At 42.9% G+C, this 24,391-nt stretch overlaps 1 protein-coding gene across 9 annotated transcripts in view; it reads left to right on the forward strand.

The window, feature by feature from the left end:
- WDR7 (WD repeat domain 7) overlaps positions 1-24,391 on the forward strand; it is a 316,220-nt gene that overhangs the window by 197,604 nt on the left and 94,225 nt on the right. For all 9 annotated transcript variants that reach the window (XM_053295511.1, XM_053295512.1, XM_053295510.1 and 6 more), the window contains one exon: positions 15,481-15,667. In XM_053295511.1, coding sequence (XP_053151486.1) covers positions 15,481-15,667 — 187 coding nt within the window. The remainder of the gene's footprint in view (positions 1-15,480; positions 15,668-24,391) is intronic.

The following is a 24,391-nucleotide window of genomic DNA, read 5'->3' on the forward strand; positions in this document are numbered from 1 at the left end:
CCACCCCCCCGCCCGGCCACTTCCCGCCTCCACCGGTGGTCTCTTAAAAAGCAGGCACGTGGGACTGCAGTGTCCCTCCCTGCGCACCAGTCAGCGTTGCCATGGCACACCTGCACACGGTATGCACACATGTTGGCCGCTTCCGTGGCGACACTGACCGGGGCGCTGGCAGTGGGAAAGCAGTGGGGTGGGGGCTGGCAGCCCTGCCCCTTAAATAAACCACCACCACCCGTCCTCCCGCACAGTATGAGATGATGTGTTTTAGCATCTTCCTATATCGCTGCTGCCCAATATAGGTGTTTCCCATAGTCTGGGAAACATAGCAATAGCAATAGCACTTACATTTATATACCGCTTTATAGCCGGAGCTCTCTAAGCGGTTTACAATGATTTAGCATATTGCCCCCAACATTCTGGGTACTCATTTTACCGACCTCGGAAGGATGGAAGGCTGAGTTAACCTTGAGCCCCTGGTCAGGATCGAACTTGTAACCTTCTGGTTACAGGGCGGCAGTTTTACCACTGCGCCACCAGGGGATACATACCAGCAGGGATTTGAACTGGCAACCTCTGGCTTGCTAATCAAGTCATTTCCCCGTACTAGAGTATATATGTAACTTTGTTCATACTGAAGCTAGATGTTAGAGATGATGTAGCTATGTCAAAACCAGCAACATGATGTCCCCCCTAGTTCTCTTTCCGATAATGTCTAGTAAAGTAGAATGCACAATGTGAAGGCATCCCGTTGCAAGTTTTCTTCTCCCCACACCGCTGAAGTCTGCTGCTTGTAGAGGCAGGAACATTCATAATGTGATCACCTTGCATCTTGTGTTTGGTTTAATCATACCAGGTCAGCGGGGGGCAGGAGACTGAATGGTAGCCATGCAAGTCTGCAACTTTTTATTTTTATTATATTTAGAATATTGTTTAGAATGTGTCCTATTAGAATAGCAATTTGTTTATTATTTAGATGGTCTTCAGCCATTGTGGCTGGGGAGCTGTAGCCCAGAAACACCTGGGGATCCCCGTTTGAGAATGCCTGTATGTATTGCTTTTCAGCAGGGCTGCTCAATTTTGGCCTTCCAGCTGTGTTTGGACTGCAGCTCCCATAATCCCCAGCCACAATGGCCTATAGTTAAGGATTATGGGAATTGTAGGCCAACATCTGCAGGAGGGCTGAAGCTAAGCAGCCCTGCTTTACAGTAAAGGTGTTCTCAAAATTATTTACATAATAAAAGGAATGAAAAGAGGGTTCCATGCGCAGGAGGGCTCACAATCTAAAAACTCTCTCATATAACATCCACGTTATAGTGGAGGCATGCAATTTGATGTGAAAATCTCCAGGAGAAGCTTCATTCAGAGTCGAGTTGACAGCCCTATCCATAGGACAGATAGACTTATCGGTGCTGATCTCCATGTGATGGCTATACTAGGAGAGCAAATGACTAGATCGTATTTTGAACTTTTTCTTCCTGGACTCGGTTATTCCTGCCACGATTGCTGTTCTGTTTGGATCCATGTTAGGCTCAGGGATATCCCCTTTTCCAAGGAAGTGCCTGCAAGGAGCACCACCCCCTGCAGCTTGCTGTTCCTGTCGATTTAGAGTGTGTTCTGCTCACTAGACCAGATAGATGCATCAATGCTCCTTGACTTAGTGGCTCAGAACCTCTCTGTTTCCCACCCCCAGGAGCATAGCTGGCTGATCCAGGTAGTCAGAGCTAGTTACCTCTTAACCAGTTTTGCTCTATGCTGTACTGTTATTGTTTGCCCTTATTTTGAAACTCTTCGGCATCCAGGACTGATTGTAATCCCTTTGAGCTATTATATCAACTTGTTAATAGACGCTGGGCAAATATGAAGGCACCCATCCCTGCACATACTTGCTAATGCAGTCCTTGGCTACTGTACCAAGGCCGATGTGTATTGGCGGATTTGCATTAGCATAGACGCTGCTCATCCTGCATCAGATAATGGACTCAAAGGTTAAGAGCAAAGGATCGCAACATCCCCAATCAGCGGAGCTTTTCTAGGGCTAATTACCTCTTCACTGCGCTGACTCTAATGTGACATGTTTATTGCCTTAACTAACAACTCATTAGCTTAGTTGATGTTTTTGTCAATATTAATTCGTTCATTTAAGCCAAGTCAAAGCTTAAACAAAGATGTCCAGACTGAGAAGTGGGCAGCAGAGTGACTTTTGTTTAGTTCATCTTTTTTCTTCTTCCCCTAGCTCAATTTAAACAAGACAAATGTTGACAGGAGAAATATTTAGACTTGTATGTAGGTAGTAGGTATTTGCTAACGTGCTAGAGTTCTGAAGGCTGGAGTCTCTTATTTAAATAGGGAGAGACTTAAATAGAGTGAAACGTTTAATTTTATAAAATGCATGCTTTGTATGCATCTTGGAAACAACCAATTGCTATTCCTTGAAATCCAGTCGGGTTTCCAGTAGGTTAAATTGGGCTACCTAGGAAGGGCCGTGATTTGGGCAGCTCCACTCACGTGCTAAATATGGCAGGCAGTTTGTTCAATAAACAAAAATAAGCCGAGTTTTGAAAACAGCCTGTAGAAGGGGTAAGAAAAGCATAAAAATCAATACTTGATCTCAACCACAACAATAAGTAGCTAAATGAATGATATTAAAAAGAGCTACTGTATAATAGCATCACAGTAATGATCAATTACATTTATCTAGGCAAGTTGCTTGTTTAGCCCTCATTCACATTTTACTAATGGATGATTGCCGCAGTTCATTATTTCTGCGTGCTTCATTTGAAAATGAAAATAATCCATTACAAGATTCATTATCACAATTTCAGTATGCATAATCTGGACACGGAAATGAATATGACAGAGGCTTTGTATTAACACTGGGGTTCATCGTGTGTGTGTGTGTGTGTGTGTGTGAGTGAAGAAAAAGTAGACCAAATTAATTTTGCATTTAACAGGCTGGAAGCTGATGATGTAGCATAGTATGGATTGGAAGGCTCCCAGTCACTTCTCCTAATTGAATGTAGCTGTTAACTCCAGTGTAGTAAATGTAAATGAAAATGTGGAGTTTATTGTGTTATCTATAGAGAGCTATAAATGTACAAAGTGGTTTTCAGAAGTCCACTGCTTCATAGGGTTGGGGAGCCAAAGTGATTGGTGTCCATAAAGCTGTAAGAGTGTGCAAGGTCATCCCAACAGGGTGGACATAATGGCATGAATTTAATGATTGTAGGTAGCTGTCTTAGATATTTAGCAAGTTCCATCCAAAAACATGGGACTCCTCACCCCACCAACCCTGGTCAAAAGGTTACAGATCTTGGCTACTTGTCAGCTTGGTGTGTTGCCAAATGGAGATTGGGGGGAAATCTCTGGATTTGCACCATTTCTGGGTTTATCCCAGCCTAGTCTCGGGGATAACCCTACCAGTGCCTTCCCCAACCCTTTAGGGAACATAAGAACTACTAGGGAAATAAGATTGTTGGCTCTGAAGAAACAAGCCCCACTCCATTCCAAAGAAGCTGATTTATATCTTATATTTCTATCCCGTTCTTCTATAAAATAATAAAGGCAACTTAGAATCCATAAAACAGAACACTAAATAACAAATCTAAAAACAATTGCTGTTGCTTTTATAAAATTGCTGTAGAATCCTTTTAAAAAGCAATATTCTGAGAGAGCTTGCCTGGGATAAAGCAGTCTTCACTGTCCATGTGAAAAGTGAGCAGCAGTGGGCCAGACATATCCTACCAGAAAGGCTGTTCCAAATGTTGAGCACCATAGCCAAAAAGGCTCAACCTTTAGTGCCCACTTGCCATACATCTGACAGTGAGGGGACCCAGAAAAGAACCTCATAAGTGGAAAGGTTCATATTCACCACACTGCCTCCACAACGTGACCCTAAAATACACATTGTGCCACTCCTCCAAGATGGTTTCCAAGTGCACTCGTTCATTTTCGCCTATTTCAGTTGATGGCCCAAAGTATTGTCTAAAAGTGTGTGATGCCATACTCTTGCTGAAGGTAACCAAGTCTGGCTCTGAGCATGGCCTGCATGGGAGAGTCTTCTAGCTCATGGTGTGCCTGTGTGCACATGTGCGCTTCTTAATTCAAGGCTTGACAGATCTCAGGTGTCATGGCACCTGAGCTGGGTGATGGATGATGTAACTAGAAAGAGGAATAAGCAAGCAAGACAGGGCTGTATTGCTCCCCCCTCCTTTTTTTTAGTTTTTGGTCTATGAGTGAACATTGCAGTAGGTCAAACATTTTCAACAAGGATTGCTCATTCAGAATAGGAATGGAAGATCATGTGATTTAAAAAATGTCTGGTATCTTCAACTGAGAAGTTTTGTAGCATCCAAATTTCCTCCCCCTTTTAAACTTGAGGACAATGGGCAAATCACAGAACATAAAACCTGGCCACCGCCTGTGACCCCAGCAGCTGTGGTGAAAGAGCTTGGTTCGCTTAGTAATACTTATTTTAAGTGGCCAGTCATTATTAATTCATTTGGCATTCTTTGTAATAACGTAAATCTTAGTGAACTAATTTGGTTTTAAAGTGCTTCTAATAAGGAATCTCCAGGGGTTGTAACTGTAACTGAGCTATTAATTAATGCATCATTATTTTAATGCAGCATTCTTTGCTTCCATCAACTCTTCAGCCCCTGATGTCAGCAGACACTTGGCAGCCATTTATCAGTTCCTTTCTGCATATATTACACGCATGCCATTATGAACGTAAGTTCAGCATGGTTACAGGTTCTTTGTAGTTAGTTGTTGGTTATGGCAGGATGATTATAGAAAAACCTCTCCTCCTTCAAGCCAGAGTCAGGTTGTGCAGTTTGTGGCCAGGATGGAGGATAGGTGACATGGTTAGCTCCAGATCTAACTGCTCCTGACCATAGCAAAGTCTTGGGTTGGTTTCACACATAACGTAGAACCTGAGATCAGGGCGTCTGCAGGACTTTCTCGGTGGTGGGGGTGGGGGGAGAGCTGGCAATCCTATACCCCCTTCCCTGGGAGTATTCCCCATTTAATTTAGTAGGAACTGCCTCAGTTGGGGGGGGGGGGCTGTTCCCTCTTCCCCCCACCTTCCAGATGCCTATGCCTGAGGTTCCTCCAGCCCAAGATATGGAGGTGTTGAGGCTGCAGATGATCACATATCTCTGTTGGAAGTAGCCAAGCTGAGCCAGAGCTATGTCCCCTGTCTGGGTCTTCCAGTGAGGCCCTGGATGCTGTCCCAGCCTGCCTTGCTCTGCCATTCAACTGGCCAATCTTCCCTGTGTTCTCTGCTTCGCAGCCTTTGGGACTGATTGCAAAGTGGGGGGGAGGCGTGACTGTCTTGGAATGAACCCGAAGTTCATGGCGTGTGGGGCTTCTGACATAGCCTCTCGGGACGAGCCACACTTGGTCTGGCAAGCTGATTTCATGTCTTAGTTACACGCCTCTGACCCCTCAAGTGAACCTCTGGTTCCTGTCTGGGTGTGAATTCAGACAGTCACGGATGAGTCTGTTTCTGGATTTGCAAGTAGGCTCCACGTTATGTGCAGATCCACCCTTAGGATGATGCCTGAGAGCGTGCTAAATACAGCGGTATAACCAATGTGTGTCTGCCCCTTCTTGGTGTCGGTCCTCTTCACTTACCCGGCTGCCGAGCTGCACAACACTGAGTCTGTAGAATCCCAGCCCATTAGTCCTCCAACAGCTCCTGGTAGCTCTTAGTTATAACAAAGGTATGATCTCCTTCTCACCCCACTCTGCTAGTTCTCCTCTTTCCACTGTTCTTCACTAGAGGCACATCAAGGGGCTCATGGGATCACAGGAGTGGTAGGATGAGGTTTAGAGTGGAGATGTGGGGTGGGTTGCCAAAAAGAGGCGTTCAGAAAAGCATCCACAGCACAAACATGCCTTTTATGCCTGGCTCGTCTTCAGCATTCGTTTCCTACATTTGGTACGAGGTAAAGCGTTGTACAAAAATATTTAAGACTTATCAAGAATTGAGTTCTAAAACAGCGATTCTCAGACATCAGAGAGGAGAGCTGGTCTTGTGGCAGCAAGCATGACTTGTCCCATTAGCTAAGCAGGGTCTGCCCTGGTTGCATATGGAAGGGAGACTAGAAGTGTAAGCAGTGTAAGATATTCCCCTTAGGGGATGGAGCTGCTCTGGGAAGAGTAGAAGGTTCCAAGTTCCCTCCCTGACATCTCCAAGATAGGGCTGAGAGAGATTCCTGCCTGCAACCTTGGAGAAGCCGCTGCCAGTCTGTGTAGACAATACTGAGCTAGATGGACCAATGGTCTGACTCAGTATATGGCAGGTTCCTATGTTCCATCATAAGCTTCCTGGAGTAAAAGCAAAATTGGTTTGAACCTTACCAAGATGTAGTTTGGTGGGGGTTAGGGGCCAGGTAGCATGGCTCAGTAAATTCAGCACAAAAGGGAGAATTGGAGAAAGCAAAATAGTGGAGTTTAAAGTTCTCTAAGCGTATTTCCGTCTTGCATGGTATGGATGTGTGTGATTACAATCCCTGTGATCAACTGACTGTATTTAAATTTATAAAGCAATAGTGTGTGCTTGGGCTCATTTAACAGCTAAGGCATAAATAACAAATGTTGACTAATCTCAGTGTGTGTGCATTTGCTGAAGAACGTAAGTACCACCTTGCAGGTGTCACCTAGCCAACGTTTATTTAAGTCCACTGTTCTTTGCAAGGAGCCCAACATACATTAGGGAAGGCACTGGAGATTGCAAATGAATACAGTGTACCTTCCACCCACTGCCGCTCTGAAGAATGAAGACGGTGGGAGAAAATATCTCAAATAGGATGCAGTTTATCGAATATTCCCAATCTCCATCAATAAAGTAAGTGATAGGAAAGGCATATTACTCACTGCATTAAGACTGATTTGGAGTGGGAGTGGACAGACGTTAGTTATACACACACACACACACACACACACACACACACACGTAACTATAATAGGGCAAGGGGAGACAGTTGTCTGGGGTCCCACTGCCTTGCCCCCCCCCCAGAGGCAAGTCACATGACTGACTCCTTCAGCCTCGCACCCGCCTGGGCTTCCTTCAGTTGTATTCATCCTCTGAAACTGATGTGAGTGTTTAAGACCTGGAGCTACCAAAACAGCATGTCTTTCTCTAGTACCATTAAATGACTTGCATCATCCACAATTTATTTATTTTGTTTTGTTTTATTTTATTTTGTTTTATTTTATTGTTAAATTTATATACCACCTTTCATTAAAACAATCCCAAGGCAGTTTACAGCAGAATTTAAAAACAAGATTGTAAAAAAGACACAATTAAAATATTAAGCTAAACATATAAAACAAATCTGATTAATAATGTAAAACAAAAGCATAAAAGCAATACAGAGTACAAAGAGCAGCAGCAGAGACCATCAAATAAAAGCCTGGGTAAAAAGACACAATTTAACATGCTTTCTAAAAGCTATGATGGAGACCGAGGACTGAATAGCCACCGAGAGAGCATTCCAGAGTCTGGAGGCAGCAACAGAGAAGGCCCTGTCCCACATGCACGGCAACTGAGTCTCCCTCATCATTGGCACCCGGAGCAGACTCCCCTCAGATGACCTTGTCAAGCAGGCAGCAACCTTGGGAGCAGGCAGTCCCTCAGGTATCCCGGGCCCAGACTGTTAAGGCTTTAACCATTTAAGGGTTTTAATTTACAAAACTGTTTTAAAAATAATTTAGGATGATGTTCTATTGTGGCACATAGGATATACATACATACATACATACATACATACATACATACATACATACATACATACATACATATAAATTTTACTTCAGTGATGGGTGGCATTTTAAAATCTTGTCTCTGGGCCCACTCTAACCTTGCTACGCCCCTGCACACACCCCACCTCTCTCTCTCTCTTTCTCTCTCCAGCACATATGCAAACATTCTTACAGTGCAGGATGGGGCTGGCATATATCTGGCCCAGCCGTTTGCATGCACGTGTCTCATTGGAGAGCAGCAACACATTTTCCTTATTGCGTGTGCTTTTTCTCCTTCTGTCACATTCCTTTTTGACAGTACTGCTGTGAAATGCCAAGTACAACAACATTCAAGCCTTGAACTCATCGCTTGCTAACTATTCTGAATGTTCTTCTCTGTTTTGGTTCTAAGGGAAGGAACTGCCTGCAGCCTCTGAACCTCTCAGCTGTAACAGAAGTAACTGTGGAAGCAGCAGCTTTTAGTTCAAGTTGTGTGTGGTTTTTTAAAGTAAATTAAGTGCCTGACTGTGAAGCATATTCATGGTGGGGTTAGGTTTAAGGGTTAAGACGTCTTCATTACACTCTTGCAGCATTACTCACTAGAATTAAACTCCCAGGCAGTGCCATGCATACAGATTGAGAGCCCCTTCCAGTGGTTCTTCGGGTGACGTCACCAGTTAAGGAATCATTGACAATTGTGCATGCATTCTCATTAGAGTCTTGCCTTCTCCCCCATCCACCATTGCTGCAATTAAAGCTGATTGAAAAACTGCCAACACTGTTGCAAAAACTGCTTTAGCAAGTTTTTATGGGTTTTTCTTTTTCTTCTTTTTTAAAGTCTGCTTTCAGCTAGTGATGAATGAGTGAGCTTCCCCCTCTCCACTCATGTTGCAATTAATTTTGCTTTTCCAGGCTTTCCTAGAGATGTCTCAAACAAAACAAAGCTTTTTCCAAGAGAGCTGAGGAAAACCAAGCCTTGGGGAGCATGTTCCAGCCTTCTGTGCGAGTCCCCCCTTCGCAAGCAAACTTGCTCACTCATATACTGTGCAATGCAGCGTGGGAAGTAGGAGCCTTGCCCAGTAGGGATGTGTGAACGGGTTCGGTATTGAACCCATTCAACAGTGAACAGGGCCAGTTCAGTGGTTCAATACCAAATCACCCCCGGTTTGGGTTCGGGAGTTGGTTTTGGTTTGTTGTTGTTTTTTTTTGGTTTTTTAAAATTTAAAAAGAGAAAGAAATATAACTCACTGCTATCTCTCTGGGGGCTTGTCCATGGTCGGGGGTGTATGTCTCCAGAGGTTCTCCCTCTCTCCGCTGGCCTCCATTTATTAACAAATAGCCTGGTTCAGGTGGTCTTCGGCCCTTTCCGAGCCTCATCTCCATGGCAGTGGCCATTGTGGAGGCTGTTGTGCCTTCCCAGTGGGTCTTGGCCGGCCACACACAGGCCCATTGGGCATGCGTGGCCACTGCCACAGAGGTGAGGCCTGGATGGGCCAAAGACCGGCCAAATATTTGTGAATAAATGGGGGCTGGCAGGGAGAGCCTCTGGAGACCTCCCCACCCCCACAACCTTGGAGAAGCCCCCAGAGGGGCAGCAGTGAGTTACATTTCTTAGGGGACTTTTTTTTAAAAAAGAATTCATTAAATACCAAACTGAGGGCTTGGGGGTGCACAGAACCAAACATGCCCAGTCCCGTTCGAGTCTGAGCTCAAACCGAACTGGGCAAACTGTTTTTGTGCACACTTCTACTGCCCACACTGTCAGTGAAGTTGCACACCAGCTCCTCTCCGGCATAGCATTGTTCTGTTATGCTCTGCTTCCTTAGTGAGATGGTAGTGGTTGATACTGGCTGACTGTTGCTTTAGGTTGCTTAATTTGTTAGTTATTGATGCTTCATTGCAATCTTAGTAGCTTAAGGCTGTTTTTGTAAATGCTATACATGGCTTTGGAGAACCTTTTGGATGAAAATCAACCTCATTAAAAAAACACAAACGATGTTATCAGCCAGTGAGCTGTCCTTTGTAATGCAGTTCTTGAAATATAAACAAAAAACCCTTTACTAACTCAAGTCCATTTAGTCACAATATGCATACAGTTTCTGAACAAGAAGAAATGATGCTGAGTCAGCCTTATCCAGTAGTAGTAGTAGTTCTTTTATTGCAGCCATAGGCCAAACAGAAACCTTATTCAGTATTAACCATAAAGAATTTTAACTTGGGAGTGAGAGAGGGGTTTTTTTGTATTTGTTTAAATGCTAGTATGCATGATTCTTCCTCCTCCTTTGTCTGACACCCTCCCATTCATTCGGGACGGAGCCACCATCAGGCAAACGGGTTCAAAGAACCCTGGCCACGCCCAATCAGGGGCCGTGCCTCCCAGCCCCGACACACCACCAGCATCAGACGTTAGATGCGGGGGTGCTGGTTTAACTCCCGAGCGGGGGCCACGCAGTCCCCATTCAGGAGTTAAATGGCTGCTGTGTTCGTGGCACAGCCAGGAGTGACTCTTCCCTGCCTTTAAATGGCCAGCGCTGTGAACGCAGCACCGGCCAGGCTCCAACTCCTGAACAGAATCCCGCAGCTCCATTCGGGAGCCAGACCACGCCCGCGCCCCCCCCCCCAAGTCTGATGTCAGACGCAGCGGGCAGGGTGAGCGGTAGGGGTGTGCACCGGACCGCGGACCTGCGGTTCGGCACTGGGGTGGGGGGTTCCATTAAGGGCGGCGGGGCTTTACTCACCCCTCCCGCGCTTTGCTGCTTTGGCGCCATAATTCGTTTTAAAAATGCGCCACAGAATCGCTCTCCGCCCACTCGCCGCTCCTATGGCTCCGGACCGGGGCTCCTTCTTGTCTTCAAAATCGGGCGGCAGGATACTTCCCTGCCGCCCCCGAAGCCCCCTCAAGCCATTTTAGCTCTTTAAATCTCCGCAGAAGGCAGGGAAGGGGGCGGGCGGGCGGACGGACGGACATCTCCCCGCCGCCCGCCCGAGCGCTATAGGACACGGTCCGGGGCGAGATTTAAAGAGCTAAAATGGCTTGAGGGGGCTTCGGGGGCGGCAGGGAAGTATCCTGCCGCCTGATTTTGAAGACAAGAAGGAGCCCCGGTCCGGAGAGCGGGCGGAGAGCGATTCTGCGGCGCATTTTTTAAACGAATTATGGCGCCAAAGCAGCAAAGCGCAGGAGGGGTGAGTAAAGCCCCCCCACCCTTAATGGAACCCCCCACCCTAACCCTCCCGAACCAAAACCACCCCTTGTCTGGACCGGTTCGGAGGCCAGTAGAATGGCCTCCGAACCGGTCTGTGCACACTACTAGTGAGCGGGGCCACTGCCGCGCCTGCACACAAGCCACTGTCGGTCAGGCTCCGTGCCTGCACTCATTCTTCCATTAACCCATGGGTTCTCAACCTTGGTTTACAGATAATGTTGGACTGTAACTCCTACCATCCTCAGGCATTTTGACTGGGGATGATATGAGTTGTAGTTCCATAACATCTGGGCAACCAGTGTAGAGAACCTCTGCATTATCCAGATTGTTGAAGAGAAAAGCATACATTTATTTGAGTAGACAAGCTCTTTCCCATACCTCTGCTTCAAGCTCCAGTTGCCTGGTTCAGATGTCATGAGAAACCTCTGCTACAGCCTTGCTCTGCACAACATCTCTGAGTCTCAGAAACACGGCCTCCCATTCCCATTTGAGCTGCTACTTCATATCTGGTTTTAACCAAGCAAAGATAGGCCATATTGTTCAAACCCACCAATATCAGCTTATTCTAACCTTGCTCCAAATAATCTGAGATCTGTAACCCGTTTCAAACCTTGAGTGCGGATTTGGGTTATTTGAAGCAAGTAGGTTGGAATAAGCTGAGATTGGTGGGTTTAGATAACATGACCAATCTTGTCTTAGTTTAACCTAGATAGGAAATAGACCAGGCATCACCAAACTGTGGCCCTCCAGATGTTGCTGAACTACAACTTCCAGCATACCCAGCCACAAAAAATTGTGTCTAGGGATGCTGGGAGTTGTAGTTCAGCAACATCTGGAGGGCCGCAGTTTGGGGATGCCTGAAATAGACACTTGGAAGGGTATTTGAGGGGGAGTGCTCGTTCCTGAGACTCGGACATCACATGGAGCCTGACTGTAACTGAAGCGCCACATGACATCTGCACCAGCCCTTTGTATAAACTGGCAGAACCAAACCAAAGAATCTGTTCACACACACAGTTAAATAGTGGTAGTGGGAAATGTTATTTACAAATCCCTGTTTGTTTGGTCGCACTGGGAAAAGAGAAATTGTAAATTGTACTTCTATAGCATGATTTTATAGCAAGAGAAGATACAAGAAAGAAGCCTCATTTTACTTCTTCCATGGGCGTAACAACGATTGGGCAAGGGGAGGCAGTTGTCTGGGGGCCCCACCGCCTGGAGGGGCCCCCCAGAGGCACCTCACGTGACTCCCCATTGCCCCCTGCCCAGCCCCAAGGCCCTCAGCCACTTGCCCTGTTCTCCGTCTCTCCAGCTTGTTCTCCTGGCCGGCAATCCAGGCAGCAGACAAGCTGCAAAGAGCTGCTTTTCTCCCGCCTCTCAGCTGATCGGCGGGTGGGCGGGGCTTCCACGGAGGCCTCCGTGTAGGCCTCTGTGAAGCCTGAACTCGAGTAGGGCCCAAGCAAGCCAGGAAGGAGGAGGCAGCCAGAATGGCCACCACTGTTCTCTGCAGCAGACCCCTTGCTGCCCTGCCCAACCCAGCCCAGCATTTGCCAGGTAGAATGTGAACTCCTTTTTGTGGTTACCTTCCCTGCCCCCGCCCCTGGATATATAGGGATCTGCTTGCCATAGGGCTTTGATATGGGGGGAGGGACTGAGAAGTCTCTGAATATTTATTTTAAAACAGCTTGGAAAATTTGCTGGCTTAAAAAAAACTATCTAAAAAGTCCTATAAGTGGCTTGTTTCATGGCAGAAAATTGCAAAAACTTCTGGAACAAACAGTATTATATTTATTTTATTCATTCATTCATTCATTTATAAATGCACTTATGTTCAAGTTGTTTTGCAACCCGGAAGGTCTGAGTGAGAACTGTGAAGCATGTGCTGTGCTTTTATTTTATTTTATATTTCTTGTGTGTGAACTGCTCCTCAATAACTTGCAGGGACTTCAGGGTAAATCTGGCCAACATGTGAATGCAGCACCTCCATTCCAGAGGAGATGTGTCTTAAAGGGCTTTAAAAGCCTCCTGTGAAAAACCTCCTGGAATCAAACTTGACTGAATTTGTTCAGAATTCTGAGAAAACAAACATAGGCTCACCCTGCATGGTTGAAAGTCTCCTTTGCTAATCTGCAGTGAGGGGCCCATTTTAATCATTAGTGTTTCTAGTGTGTTTTAGGCATTAAAAGTAGCACAAATATATAGTACTCAATGTATATCACTATATATTGTGAAGTGTGCATGTGTGTATTCAGTGAAATGTATTTCCAGGCAGCATACTTATTTTGGAATATCAGACTTAAATCCTTGGGGGCTGGGGTGTGCGGAGGCCCTGGACTTTGAGTGGGGAGGGGGGCAATTTAAAAGCTCGTCTCTGAGCCCACTCCAACCTTGCTACGCCCCTGACTTCTTCCCATTGGAACACTCATGGCCGCAGTAATATTCCACATTTACAAATGTGACCATTCAGTAAGCTTTACATACATTAGCTCAGGAGTCTGAACACTACCTTGTAAGGTAGTTTATTATTATAATCTCCATATTGCAGATAGTTGTAAGGAAAGCTGAGGACAAGTGAATTTGTGGCATATGCAGGAGTTGAATTAAAAATTGCCTGCTTAGTTTCTCAAGCATTTTGCTTTAGTGTGCTATTTTATTTATTTATTTTTGTTTTGGTTTTTGTTTATTTACCACCTGATATGTATATCTCTAATCACCACCTAATGGCGCAGCAGGGAAATGGCTTGACTGCCAGGCCAGAGGTTGCCGGTTCGAATCCCCGCTGGTCCGTTCCCCAGACTATGGGAAACACCTATATCGGGGCAGCAGCGATCTAGGAAGATGCTGAAAGGCATCATCTCATACGGCGTGGCAGGAGGCAATGATAAACCCCTCCTGTTTTCTACCAAAGACAACCACAGAGCTCTGTGGGCACCACCAGGAGTCGACCTCGACTCGACAGCACACTTTACCTTTATGTATATCTCTAGGTGGCGTGTACAACTTAAAACACCACAAATGTAAAACAGAGTAAAAAACAATTACACAATTTTACAGAATAAAAAGTTAAAACAATTACATGGGATAAAAACAGTTAAACTGTTTAAAATTAATTTCATTTAAAAGCCTGAGAAAAGAGGTGTGTCTTGGGGGTCACATATATGTAGATACCTCTATGAAATGGGCTGTATCCCGAGAGCTTTTTCTGTTTGCAGAAGAAACTCAATTTTGTGTGCAAGAGAGAAGGGCTGATGTTTGCCCATATTCCTTCCCTTCTGCAGCCCTTTGCATTGCCCCCTGATCTGCTCTGGAGGATCCAAGTAGATTTTTGCAGGGCTCTGGAGCTGCCGAAGGAAGAAGAAACTGGCAACATTCACCTCTCCCCCTGGAACGGAGTGCAGTGTCTTAAGACCTTTTAGTTCTTAAGACCTTGGTTTGGGGCAGTCTACAAATGTGAAAAATTAATAAATAAATTTGAAATAAAATGTTATAGATAGATGAACCAATGCCACACACACAAACCCACACACACATAGAGTATTAGGGGTCCCCCCCAGCTGAAATCTGAAGGAAAAATCCCCCTGCTCCCATCACTTTCCAAGATTAATTCTTTTTCCTGTTTCTTTACATATGAATGTGTGTAATTCTTTGAAATGTAACAACCATCTCCTTTTGATTTAAAAAAAAAAATATATTCTGCTCCTTTTCTTACTCCTACCAATAACAGCAACTTTATGTGTTGATTGGTAGCCAACATCATAATTGTTCTTGGGTAGCTCACAACGTAATTACATGCCACTTTTCAATGAGAGTTCTCAAAGCAGTTTACATAGCAGAATACATAATAAATAAATTTAGTGTCTCTTTCTGAGTCTATAACATCCTATTTATTTATTTACCATTTCAAATGTACAACAGTGTTAAAAACGATAACAGTATCGAATTTATTGAATTCATAATTTTTTTAATTTTATAAATAAATTCTAATTAATTCTAATTAAAAGCCTGGGTGAACAGATGTGTCTTTAGCTGCCCTTTTAAAAGTTGTCAGAGATGGGGAGGCTCTTCTTTCAACAGGGAACGCATTCCAAAACCTCGGGGCGGCAACAGATTTGTTTTAAAAACAAAAGACAGTTGCAAGCTTCTTGCTGCATTGAGTAGGCCAGTGGTCACTAGTGAGGACGGGCCATGGCTCAGCGGGAGAGCATCTGCTTTCCATGCAGAAGGTCCCAGTCCTAACCCCTGACAACATCTCCCAGGCCTGAGAAAGACTCCTGCCTGAAACCTTGGAGAGCTTTTGCTAGCCAGTAGAGACCATAATGAATTAGGTGGACCAAGGGTCAGACTCAGTATAAGGCAGATTCCTATGTTCCTATGTCCTTTACATCAGTAATTTTTTTCCCAATCAGTAGGTCTCCGTGCTAGATACTTCCAAACATTTCATATCAAAAGATGCCTTAAACCACAGTTGTCCAGATTGATCACTCTCTCTTCCCCACCCCCTGACTTTGGATTTTTAATGTTTCTCATGTGGCAGGCAAGGCCTTGACATACCTTCTGCTGCAGCCTCCCAGCCCCAAACTTCCCCTGCACAGCACCATCAGGAGAACTGCTATTGACCTCATAGGACGAGGGTTTACAGTATGGGAACCTTACATGGACGTGTCTGCTGTGCTGATGGGCCTTTTGGAGCTCTGTGCTGATGCTGAGAAGCAACTTTCAAAGTAAGTTCTTCATCAGTACCTTGATGTGGGAGTGGAATGTGTTGATTGTGATGTGCTTCACATGCTGTTGGGAAGTCAAATGACATAGAAACCATGTTTATAGATGGGATTATATTCTAGAGTCTGTGAAGAGTTTGAATTCTTTATTTCATGAATTTTGTACCCTGTTTCTCCAAGAATCAGCCAAAGGTGGCTCACAAAAATAAGTATCAAAATGCACAATCAAGCAATACCACTTGAGAACCAGAGCAACATAATAAGGCTAATATTGGATTCAGACGATGATCTAAAATCTATGATTAGCTCAAACAATCCTGGATGAACCAGAGTTTCAGCCCTGATTTGTATGTATTTCGAATAAACAGTTTTGAATAAAGCATAGTTTCCTGAATGGTAGCTTTTCAAAAGTAGTGCAAAACGGTGACTTTTTAAAAACTGATACTGGAAATTTGATTCTGCTGCATTTACAGGAGGAGGAGGAGGGGAGCACATGAGCCCAAGGCTTGCCACAATTTCTTTTCATAACCACGGTTTGCCGTGTCTGAACTGTGCCAGCATGTTACAGACTGCTTAGGGGAAGTGGTAGAAAAACTCCTATATCGTGTGTTCTGCTTTCTAGCAATTCGTTAGAAATCAACTACTTTTTTAAAAAAAGAGAGCAGAATTACCGTGTCACGTTTTTATTTGTCTTGGCATCTGCTACTGTTTCAGGCATTACTCAGCTCATTGTCTCTTGTGGCATTTTTGTAGATGCACTTCAGTGTCAATGACATAAAGTCAGCCTTTTGGAAAGTATTTAATTGTGGCTTGAACATAAACATACACAAACATTCTACAGAGAGAGACTGAATCCACGGTGGATTATTTATTTCCTTTGCTGAAGTGTGTCATTTAAACCAGGATACTGTTCCAGAGCAACTTTTTAAAAAAACAACCCAGAGTAACTGTTAGAGTTTTTTTTCTCAAATAAATCCTGGGATTCTTAATTTTGGGAAGATTCTGTAATCTGTTGTGGGTCCCTCATCTTCTTCAGAGAACTTCAGTGGCAGATTTTGAAGTGGGGGGAGAGAAGCAAGGAAACCGCATTGTGTTGAAGTTTTGTAGTAGCTCATTTCCCACATTAAACAGCTGCAAACCCATGTGTGCCACCACATGTACATTTAACAGGGAACCCAAGCTAATCCTGGCTTTCTATCAAATGGTGCACTTTTTCAAACATGTGTTTAACATGTTCCGACTTCACATGTTGCAGTATGCCCTTTGAACATATCCAGGGAATGCCTAAAAATGTAATGTGCAAAGAGTCTCCCAGATGTTTTGATTAGCACCTGCATATCCTATATCATGAGGGAAGAAAGTTGATCTTGCTGTAGCGAGCATGAATTATCCCCTTTGCAAAGCCAATGGTTTGCATTTGGATGGGTGAATGCTGTAAGATATCCTGCTTAGGGGATGTTGCCATAGCTCAGTGGAAGAGTATCTGCAGGACTGCATGCAGAAGGTCCAAGGTTCATTCCCTAGCATCTCCAGGTAGGGCTGGAAGAGACTCCTGCCTGAAACCTTGGACAGCTGTTGCCAGTCAATGTAGAGAATACTGCGCTAGATGGACAAATGGTCTGACTCAGTGTAAGGCAGCTTCCTACGTTTCTATGTACTTGTTTCTCCATATGTCGCTGAAGAGGTGGTTGGATCTAATCATGGACAGAGTGCCCTCCTCTGTCACTGCAACCAGGCTTCATGCTTAGCAGTTTATTTCCTATCAAATATGGCCTAGTAATTACATATAAAATGGGAGTCAACGAATTTTGTTCATGAGTATGTTTCCTTACTCATTTTAGGTAGCCTACTGGAGTTGCTTTATTTTAAAAACGTCTGTACCATCCTTCAGTAATGCTTCTAGGGTATCTTGAAAAAATGTACAGTGTACCAAGGCAGGCGAGCACACTCAGATGTAGTAGTAAGGTAGTGCTGTGGGAGGTATTAATATACATGCAACAATTTCCCAAACTAATTATTTATTATTTATTTTTGTTTAATATCTTCGTATACAACCTACTATAAAAGTCTCAAGGTGGTTAACAAGCAAATGAAACCAGCCAATAAATAAATAAATTTCTAAACATCAAAACATGTACAAAATTAGTATTGTTGTAATTTGTATTAAAGTAATAATATGATATCAACTAACTCAATATAGCAATTTTGACCTGCAAGTTGAAAGGGGAGATGACTTAGTGTACTTTTATTGCTTTTGAAAAGGTATAACACTTGTTTTATTAATACTATATCAAAAGCAAAGTTTTGAAATATATTAGCAGAGTCAAGTTCCTCCATGAAGGGAGATCCACTTGCAATTTTTTTTAAAAAGCAGATATTATAGTGTTAATTTCTTAATAATGTCTGTAATTTGCGTATATGTCTATAGAACACATTTCAAGACAACTTTTTCAAATATTGCACTTACAGAATATTTATATTAGGGGGAATGTATTTAACTGTGAGTGCTGCCCAAGAATGACTCTGAACCATCTTTATAAATGTTCTGAGTATCATTTCTTTCCTTAAGAGCAGTTTGATTCATGATTTCCTATGCAAACATGGTGTACTGAGAAACAGACCTATCTGATCAATCCTGGAGAAAAAAGATCAATCAATACAACAGGTTCTAAAAGAAAAAATACAGTAGATTTTCCTTTCCTTCCCAAGCAAGCATAATCCTTCCTCATGGACAGGATATAAAAATATTAGGCCGCTATTGAGACAGTAATTGCTTTAATTCCTATCTTAAGTAAATATAATCGACTTGGGGAAAAATTTTCCTGCAGGATTGTTCTCATACACTGACATGTATCTGCTTCTGTAAGACCTTGTAATCATGCTTCTACTTTCATCCTCCAAGTGCTGAATAAAACACTTTCTTTGACTGTTTTGTAGGCCAGCCGTAATTACTCTTAGCTATAACTTGGTAAATCAACATGCTTGTTTACTTCTTGCCTAACAAAATTGTCAGTCATATGTTACAGTGCTAGCCGAATGCTAACCAAATATGACATCAAAATACAGATTGGCATAAACATTCTTTTTTGCTCCTGTGCAGATTTGGTTAATCAGTTTATAAACGTACAAACTTTGATTAGCTGTGATTTGCTCTAATTTTAACAAACAGCTAAAGCACGGCATGCCACATCTATACTGCTCTCCAGATCACCTGATAAAAACACAGCTGTGGTTATAATCAGCTGATGTGCAATCATTTCCCAAATCTCAGCTATATGCAACAAAACATAAAACTCTAATTTCCTATTGGGATTATTCCTCACGCCTTTTAAAGTTATATTGAAAATCTAATGTTCGGAACCGAATATTTTTTAATTTTTTCTGTCAAGACTGCCTTAAGCAAATATAAACTTGTTTCATCTGTTCCTCTGTGCCTTTTGTTTCACACTCCTAGTATAATCTACCACGGTGGTTTATGATATTTGTAAGTAGTAAGCTATATTTTGAGTGGGAAAATGAACAGTCAAATATTACCCGCTTGTTCTGCAGCAGTGTTAGCATTTTATGTGTCTTGCCTAGTGAAAAAAAGACAATAAAGCCATCTCTGTGACAAGAATGTGTTTTGATCTGTGCACTCCTAGCTCAAAAATTATTTTCCAAGGCATGTTCAGCATCTGAGAATATAAATGTCATGGATGAGATGATACACTCCTGCACATAGCAAGGGTAGCTGCATGGTTTTCTCTCAAGCACTCAAAATACTTTATTCCCATTCTGTTGATTAATTTTGCAATGGTTTCTGTGCATTCTCTTAATTATTTATGGAACAGATAGTTGAGGGTGGGGCTGGCTCTGCGTTTTTGTCTGCAGTTTGCCATTCCACATATGAACAAATTCAGATGCATCATGATAGAAATCAGGATTTCCTAGTTTATCCTACATAGTTTTTTCTGACATACCTGCTTAATAACACTTTTTACAAAGCACATATGTAAAAGCCTGCAATGCAGTTACAAGTCCCCAATAATTCCAAGGGGATTCAAAGTTTTTCAATTGAAAATGTATTTTTCTGAGCAACTTCTTTGCAGAATCTTATCATTGGTTGGCATCCAGACTAAATTACTCATGAGTAGTCCCACTAAAAATGTAGTCTAAGGAATTCAATCTGGATGTCAGCCCCTGGTGGTGGTGGTTTTTTAAATCAAAATTCTTAGTACCTCAACAATCATATTTTTCTTTCTTTTAAATGTACAATTCCACTTTATTAAATATGAATGAAAATATGAATTTTAAGTTTTGATCCATGCATGTGTTGCCTCTTTATATAAATTCCGTTTTATATTTGTATTTACTTCTAAAAATTTGAAAGCACTGTTTCTTTAGTTCTGTAATTTTATGACTAGAAGATTAATTCTACTTTTGTTAGATTAAAAATATATATTTGGTACCATGTGACTGAAGATTATCATGTGGGCAGACTGAACCTGTACAATTGCCTGCTGTGTGTAAATGCACCTAGTCGTCATTCTGAGTCATTAGATGACTTAAGTTTGTGTATATGATGGAAGGGTGAATATTGATAGCTAGTTTTGTAGTACGTTTTCCAGCATCAATGAAACAGGAAGTGAGTGTGTGGTGGTAATGCATACTGCAATACTTTTAAGTAGAATACCCTTTCTCCTTGTTCCCCCCCTCCCCAAACTGGGTAAAAGACATGTGTGTCTACACAGTTTTCATAAATGCCAAGTAGAGTTTTTCAGGATGCTATTTTGGTCTCCCTCGTACATCTCTAGCTGTCATAAAGATTAGTATTGCTCTCTGTATACAGAGCCGCTGAATAAATGAATGTATCAGCATGTAGCCTTGAGGAGACCAATGCAATTTTCATCATGATAAATTGCATAATAAGCGAGAAAGTGTTTGCTTATTAATCCATAACAAGATTTAGATTGAAAACGGCCTGTTACATCCGTGACAGGTACAGTACTGACTGCAGAGGGACTTAAGATGGAAAGAAATGGAGCAACAAAGTGTACAGGGGGTTAAGTGTGCATCTTACCCTCCTGGTGCCCTGCTGAGCTGCCCCTTTTTTGTGCCTGATTTACCGTGCACACAATAACAGCGCACAGCTGCCTCGCTTCGGTCTGTGATGTTAAGCATGGTTTATAAAGGAGCTTTTATGTCAAGCGTGTGGCTCCGAGGGGGGAGGGAAAAAAATCACTTCGCATTTATTGACGAAGAAAAAACACATGCAGTGTTTCTCTTTTTGTGTGTTACGTGCGTGTGTGTATGTCTCTGTGTGTGTGTGTGTGTGTGTGTGTGTGTGTGTTGAATAAAATACATTTCCAAGAGACAGTGTGCTGGAGAGCTTTGAATTACTCCTTTTACAGGTCTAACCCAGCTTTCTTTCTCCCCCTGCCGTCACCACACACATGCACAATTAGGCTGTGGGAGATACGTTGAGTGGAACTACACACTCCGGAGGATTAAGAGTATTTTTCTAGCATTAATTAGGCTTTGATTTCTAGGCTTGGACAGCTGTAGGGATCTTTGTTGCCCATAATTTTCTTCCTTTGAATTATAAGCTGCAGTTTGATTCAGATTACTTTGTACAGTTTGTCTTATGCACTCTTGTGTAATTAAGCAGCGGCTTTTTGTTTTTAATTTAAGGGGTTTGAAGGCAATTCATCAATACTGTTTGCCCACATCCATTGCAGCAGGGCTTGCATTGAAACAGAGCTTGATGGAGTGAGAGTCCTTTTTGTCTTCAGACTGCAGTAACCAAAGGCAGAAAGGAACACGCACGACTCTGGTGGTATAAAAATATAAGGAAAACATATCCAAACGGGAAACTGAGACTGGGAGCCATTGGTTCAGGCCAGACACGGACCAGGGAGACTACTACAAATATTTATATACCACTTTTCAACAAATTACTCAAGGTGGTTTACATAGAAAAATAAATAACAAATAGGATGGTTCCCTGTCCCAAAAGGCCTCACAATCTAAAAGGAAAATATAATATAGACAATAGCCGCAACCACTGGAAGGATGCTGTGCTGGGGTTGGATAGGGCCAGTTGCTCTCCTCCTGGTAAATATAAGAGAGTTAACACTTCAAAAGGTTCCTCTTTGCTCAGTTGCCTCCTAACCAATAAATTCATTCAGGGTCAATCTACCTTTCCTAGACAAATGGAGCTGCCACATTTCCAGGTGAAGCTTAGAAGGAACAGATGGAAAATCAGGGTATTCATAACGAACAGAAAATTCTCTACCACAAGCACAAGTGCTTGTTCTAATAAGAACAATTATTTTTATATCCACATATATTTGCCTACTTATGAGTACCTCCCTTGCAAATTAATATCTTACATAAAAACAGATACCCTTCTTAAATGACCCCCAGGAAAAAAAAAATCGCCCTTTTATGGCCATCGTGATTCTGAGTTATGGCAGGGCACTAAAAAGGGCTAAAATATAGTTTAAAGGATAGATACTGTTCATGTTCAGTGGTGTGTGTACATGTGTGTGTTACCCCTTACTCCCTTTAAGCACCCTGCCATGCTGGTAATCATAGTGGTTAAAAGACCCGTTTTTAAAAGATTGCTTCAGAATAGAAAGGAGATAATGATAAAGGCTGAAGTTACTAGTGACCTTGAATTGAGCTTGAGGGAATATTTTAGTCACACGCACAGAGAGTTTAGCAAAGGGTAACAGAAAGTTAAGTGATCTTTAAAAACAAACCCAAGTTACCCCTTGCACCGTTTGTAACCTGCTGTGCTCACTATCATAACTGCTGAAGAGGGATTCCCCTTGTCATTCATATGACTTAAGCATGATTCATCTGTGTTTATTTTCACATATTATTCTTGCTTTTCTTTAGAATAAAAGCAGCTTACAACCATAACCATAAAAATATACCCAATTCATTTTGTTTAAAGGTCATCTCAGGAAATTTTCCCTGATTCAGGGAGGAACTTGAATTGGCAAAGTTTAGAGTAGAAATTCTCAACATTGGGTCCCCAGATGTTATTGGACTTTAATTCCCATAATCCCCAGCCAAAGGCCACTGGGGCTGGGAATTATGGGAGTTGAAGTCCAATAACATCTGGGGACCCAACGCTGAGAATCCCTGGTTTAGTGCACCATCATTTTTGTTTGGTGCCAGTGGCCACGTACGTGTGTGTGTGTGTGTACACACACTGTATAAGTGTGTGTGTTTTCTCCTTAGATCTTCTTCAGGAAGAACTTTCAGTAACGTTGGCACCACCGTAGGAAAGGACCTTCCTCTCATTGACTGAGCAGATTTCTTTCAGCCTTATAAAAATAGACAGATATTCAGTGTTTATTTCACTTTATGTTCTGTGTGGTCAAGTGTTCTAGAACCTGTTGATATGTACCTAGTATCAGCTAATACTGTAATCTCATATGCCTATATCAGTAGGACTTAATAGTGATGTGAATGGCACACTAGCAAACCATGATTTATGATTGCAGTCTGTGTGACAGGGAGTGAAATGCAGACTGTCTTACCATTAATGATGGAGAAGAGAAAAATTCCTCAATCAAAGCATAAACACAGGGACGCTCCTGGTGCTTTCCTGTTGATGTTAGCCTTGCATCTGCCTTTGTTTGGGCCTCTGTGGCCTTGGTGCAGGTTGTCTGCTTCTTCATGCACACTTCTTACTCTGACAGAGCAGCTGGCCCAGCTACAGGAGGGGTTAATCTCTGGCCACATACTAACACTACAGAGTATCATTAATGAATTGACAGGGAGCCTGTTGCTTTTCAGAAAAACCCACGCCTTGCCCCACAGGAGGAGGGAGTGTGCTGTTGACAGAAAGACTCAGGGACAGAAATTCTTAAAACCGGCAAGTTAGGGTAGGGACACTTCCCTTGTCACATCTTTCCATGGTCTCATTCGGAAGGTGCAATGAACATATGATGTTGGCACTAAATGGCAAGTGCAGGGAGAGAAGGGAGGAGATCTGAGTAGAGCAGTACAGTATTCTGGAAGCAGCTTCCAAAGCTGTCCAAAGCTGTGCTGCTACTCTGAGATTTAGTTGTAATTCAGCCATTAGGTTTTCACAGATCTTTAGACACCTTTGCAATGCCCAAGAGCGTACCCATCTCATTCAGAGAGCCAGCGTGATATAGTGGTTAGAGTGCTGGACTAGGACCGGGGAGACCCGAGTTCAAATCCCCGTTCAGCCATGAAACTAGCTGGGTGACTCTGGGCCAGTCACTTCTCTCTCAGCCTAACCTACTTCACAGGGTTGTTGTGAAAGAGAAACTTAAGTATATAGTACACTGCTCTGGGCTCCTTGGAGGAAGAGCGGGATATAAATGTAATAATAATAATAATAAGGCTGTAACCTTTAACTGGCAGAATAAACTTCCTTGATTATGTGGGCCACTTTCAACCAATTTGGGCAAATTTTAATTGGGGGCGGGGAGGGCTGAGAATTAATTCAATATGTGTTTGATTATGAAACTCTTTTGCCTTTTGTGTGTTGCTTTAATAGTAAACAATACAATTCTACCTGATTTCAAATGTATCTGTTTCAAAGCTCGCAGATGTTTTAATCAGTTGTGAACCACCTTGAGACCTGGTTATGGGGAGCATAAAAATGTGTTAAATTCAGTAACAAAATGTTAAAGATATTACTTCCTATGTTCCTACTTCCTTCTAACAGTACTTATTTTATTTTTTTGTCAATTAGCTGCA

The sequence above is a fragment of the Hemicordylus capensis genome, chromosome 2 (assembly GCF_027244095.1).
Source record: "Hemicordylus capensis ecotype Gifberg chromosome 2, rHemCap1.1.pri, whole genome shotgun sequence".
NCBI classification, from domain to species: Eukaryota; Metazoa; Chordata; class Lepidosauria; order Squamata; family Cordylidae; genus Hemicordylus; species Hemicordylus capensis.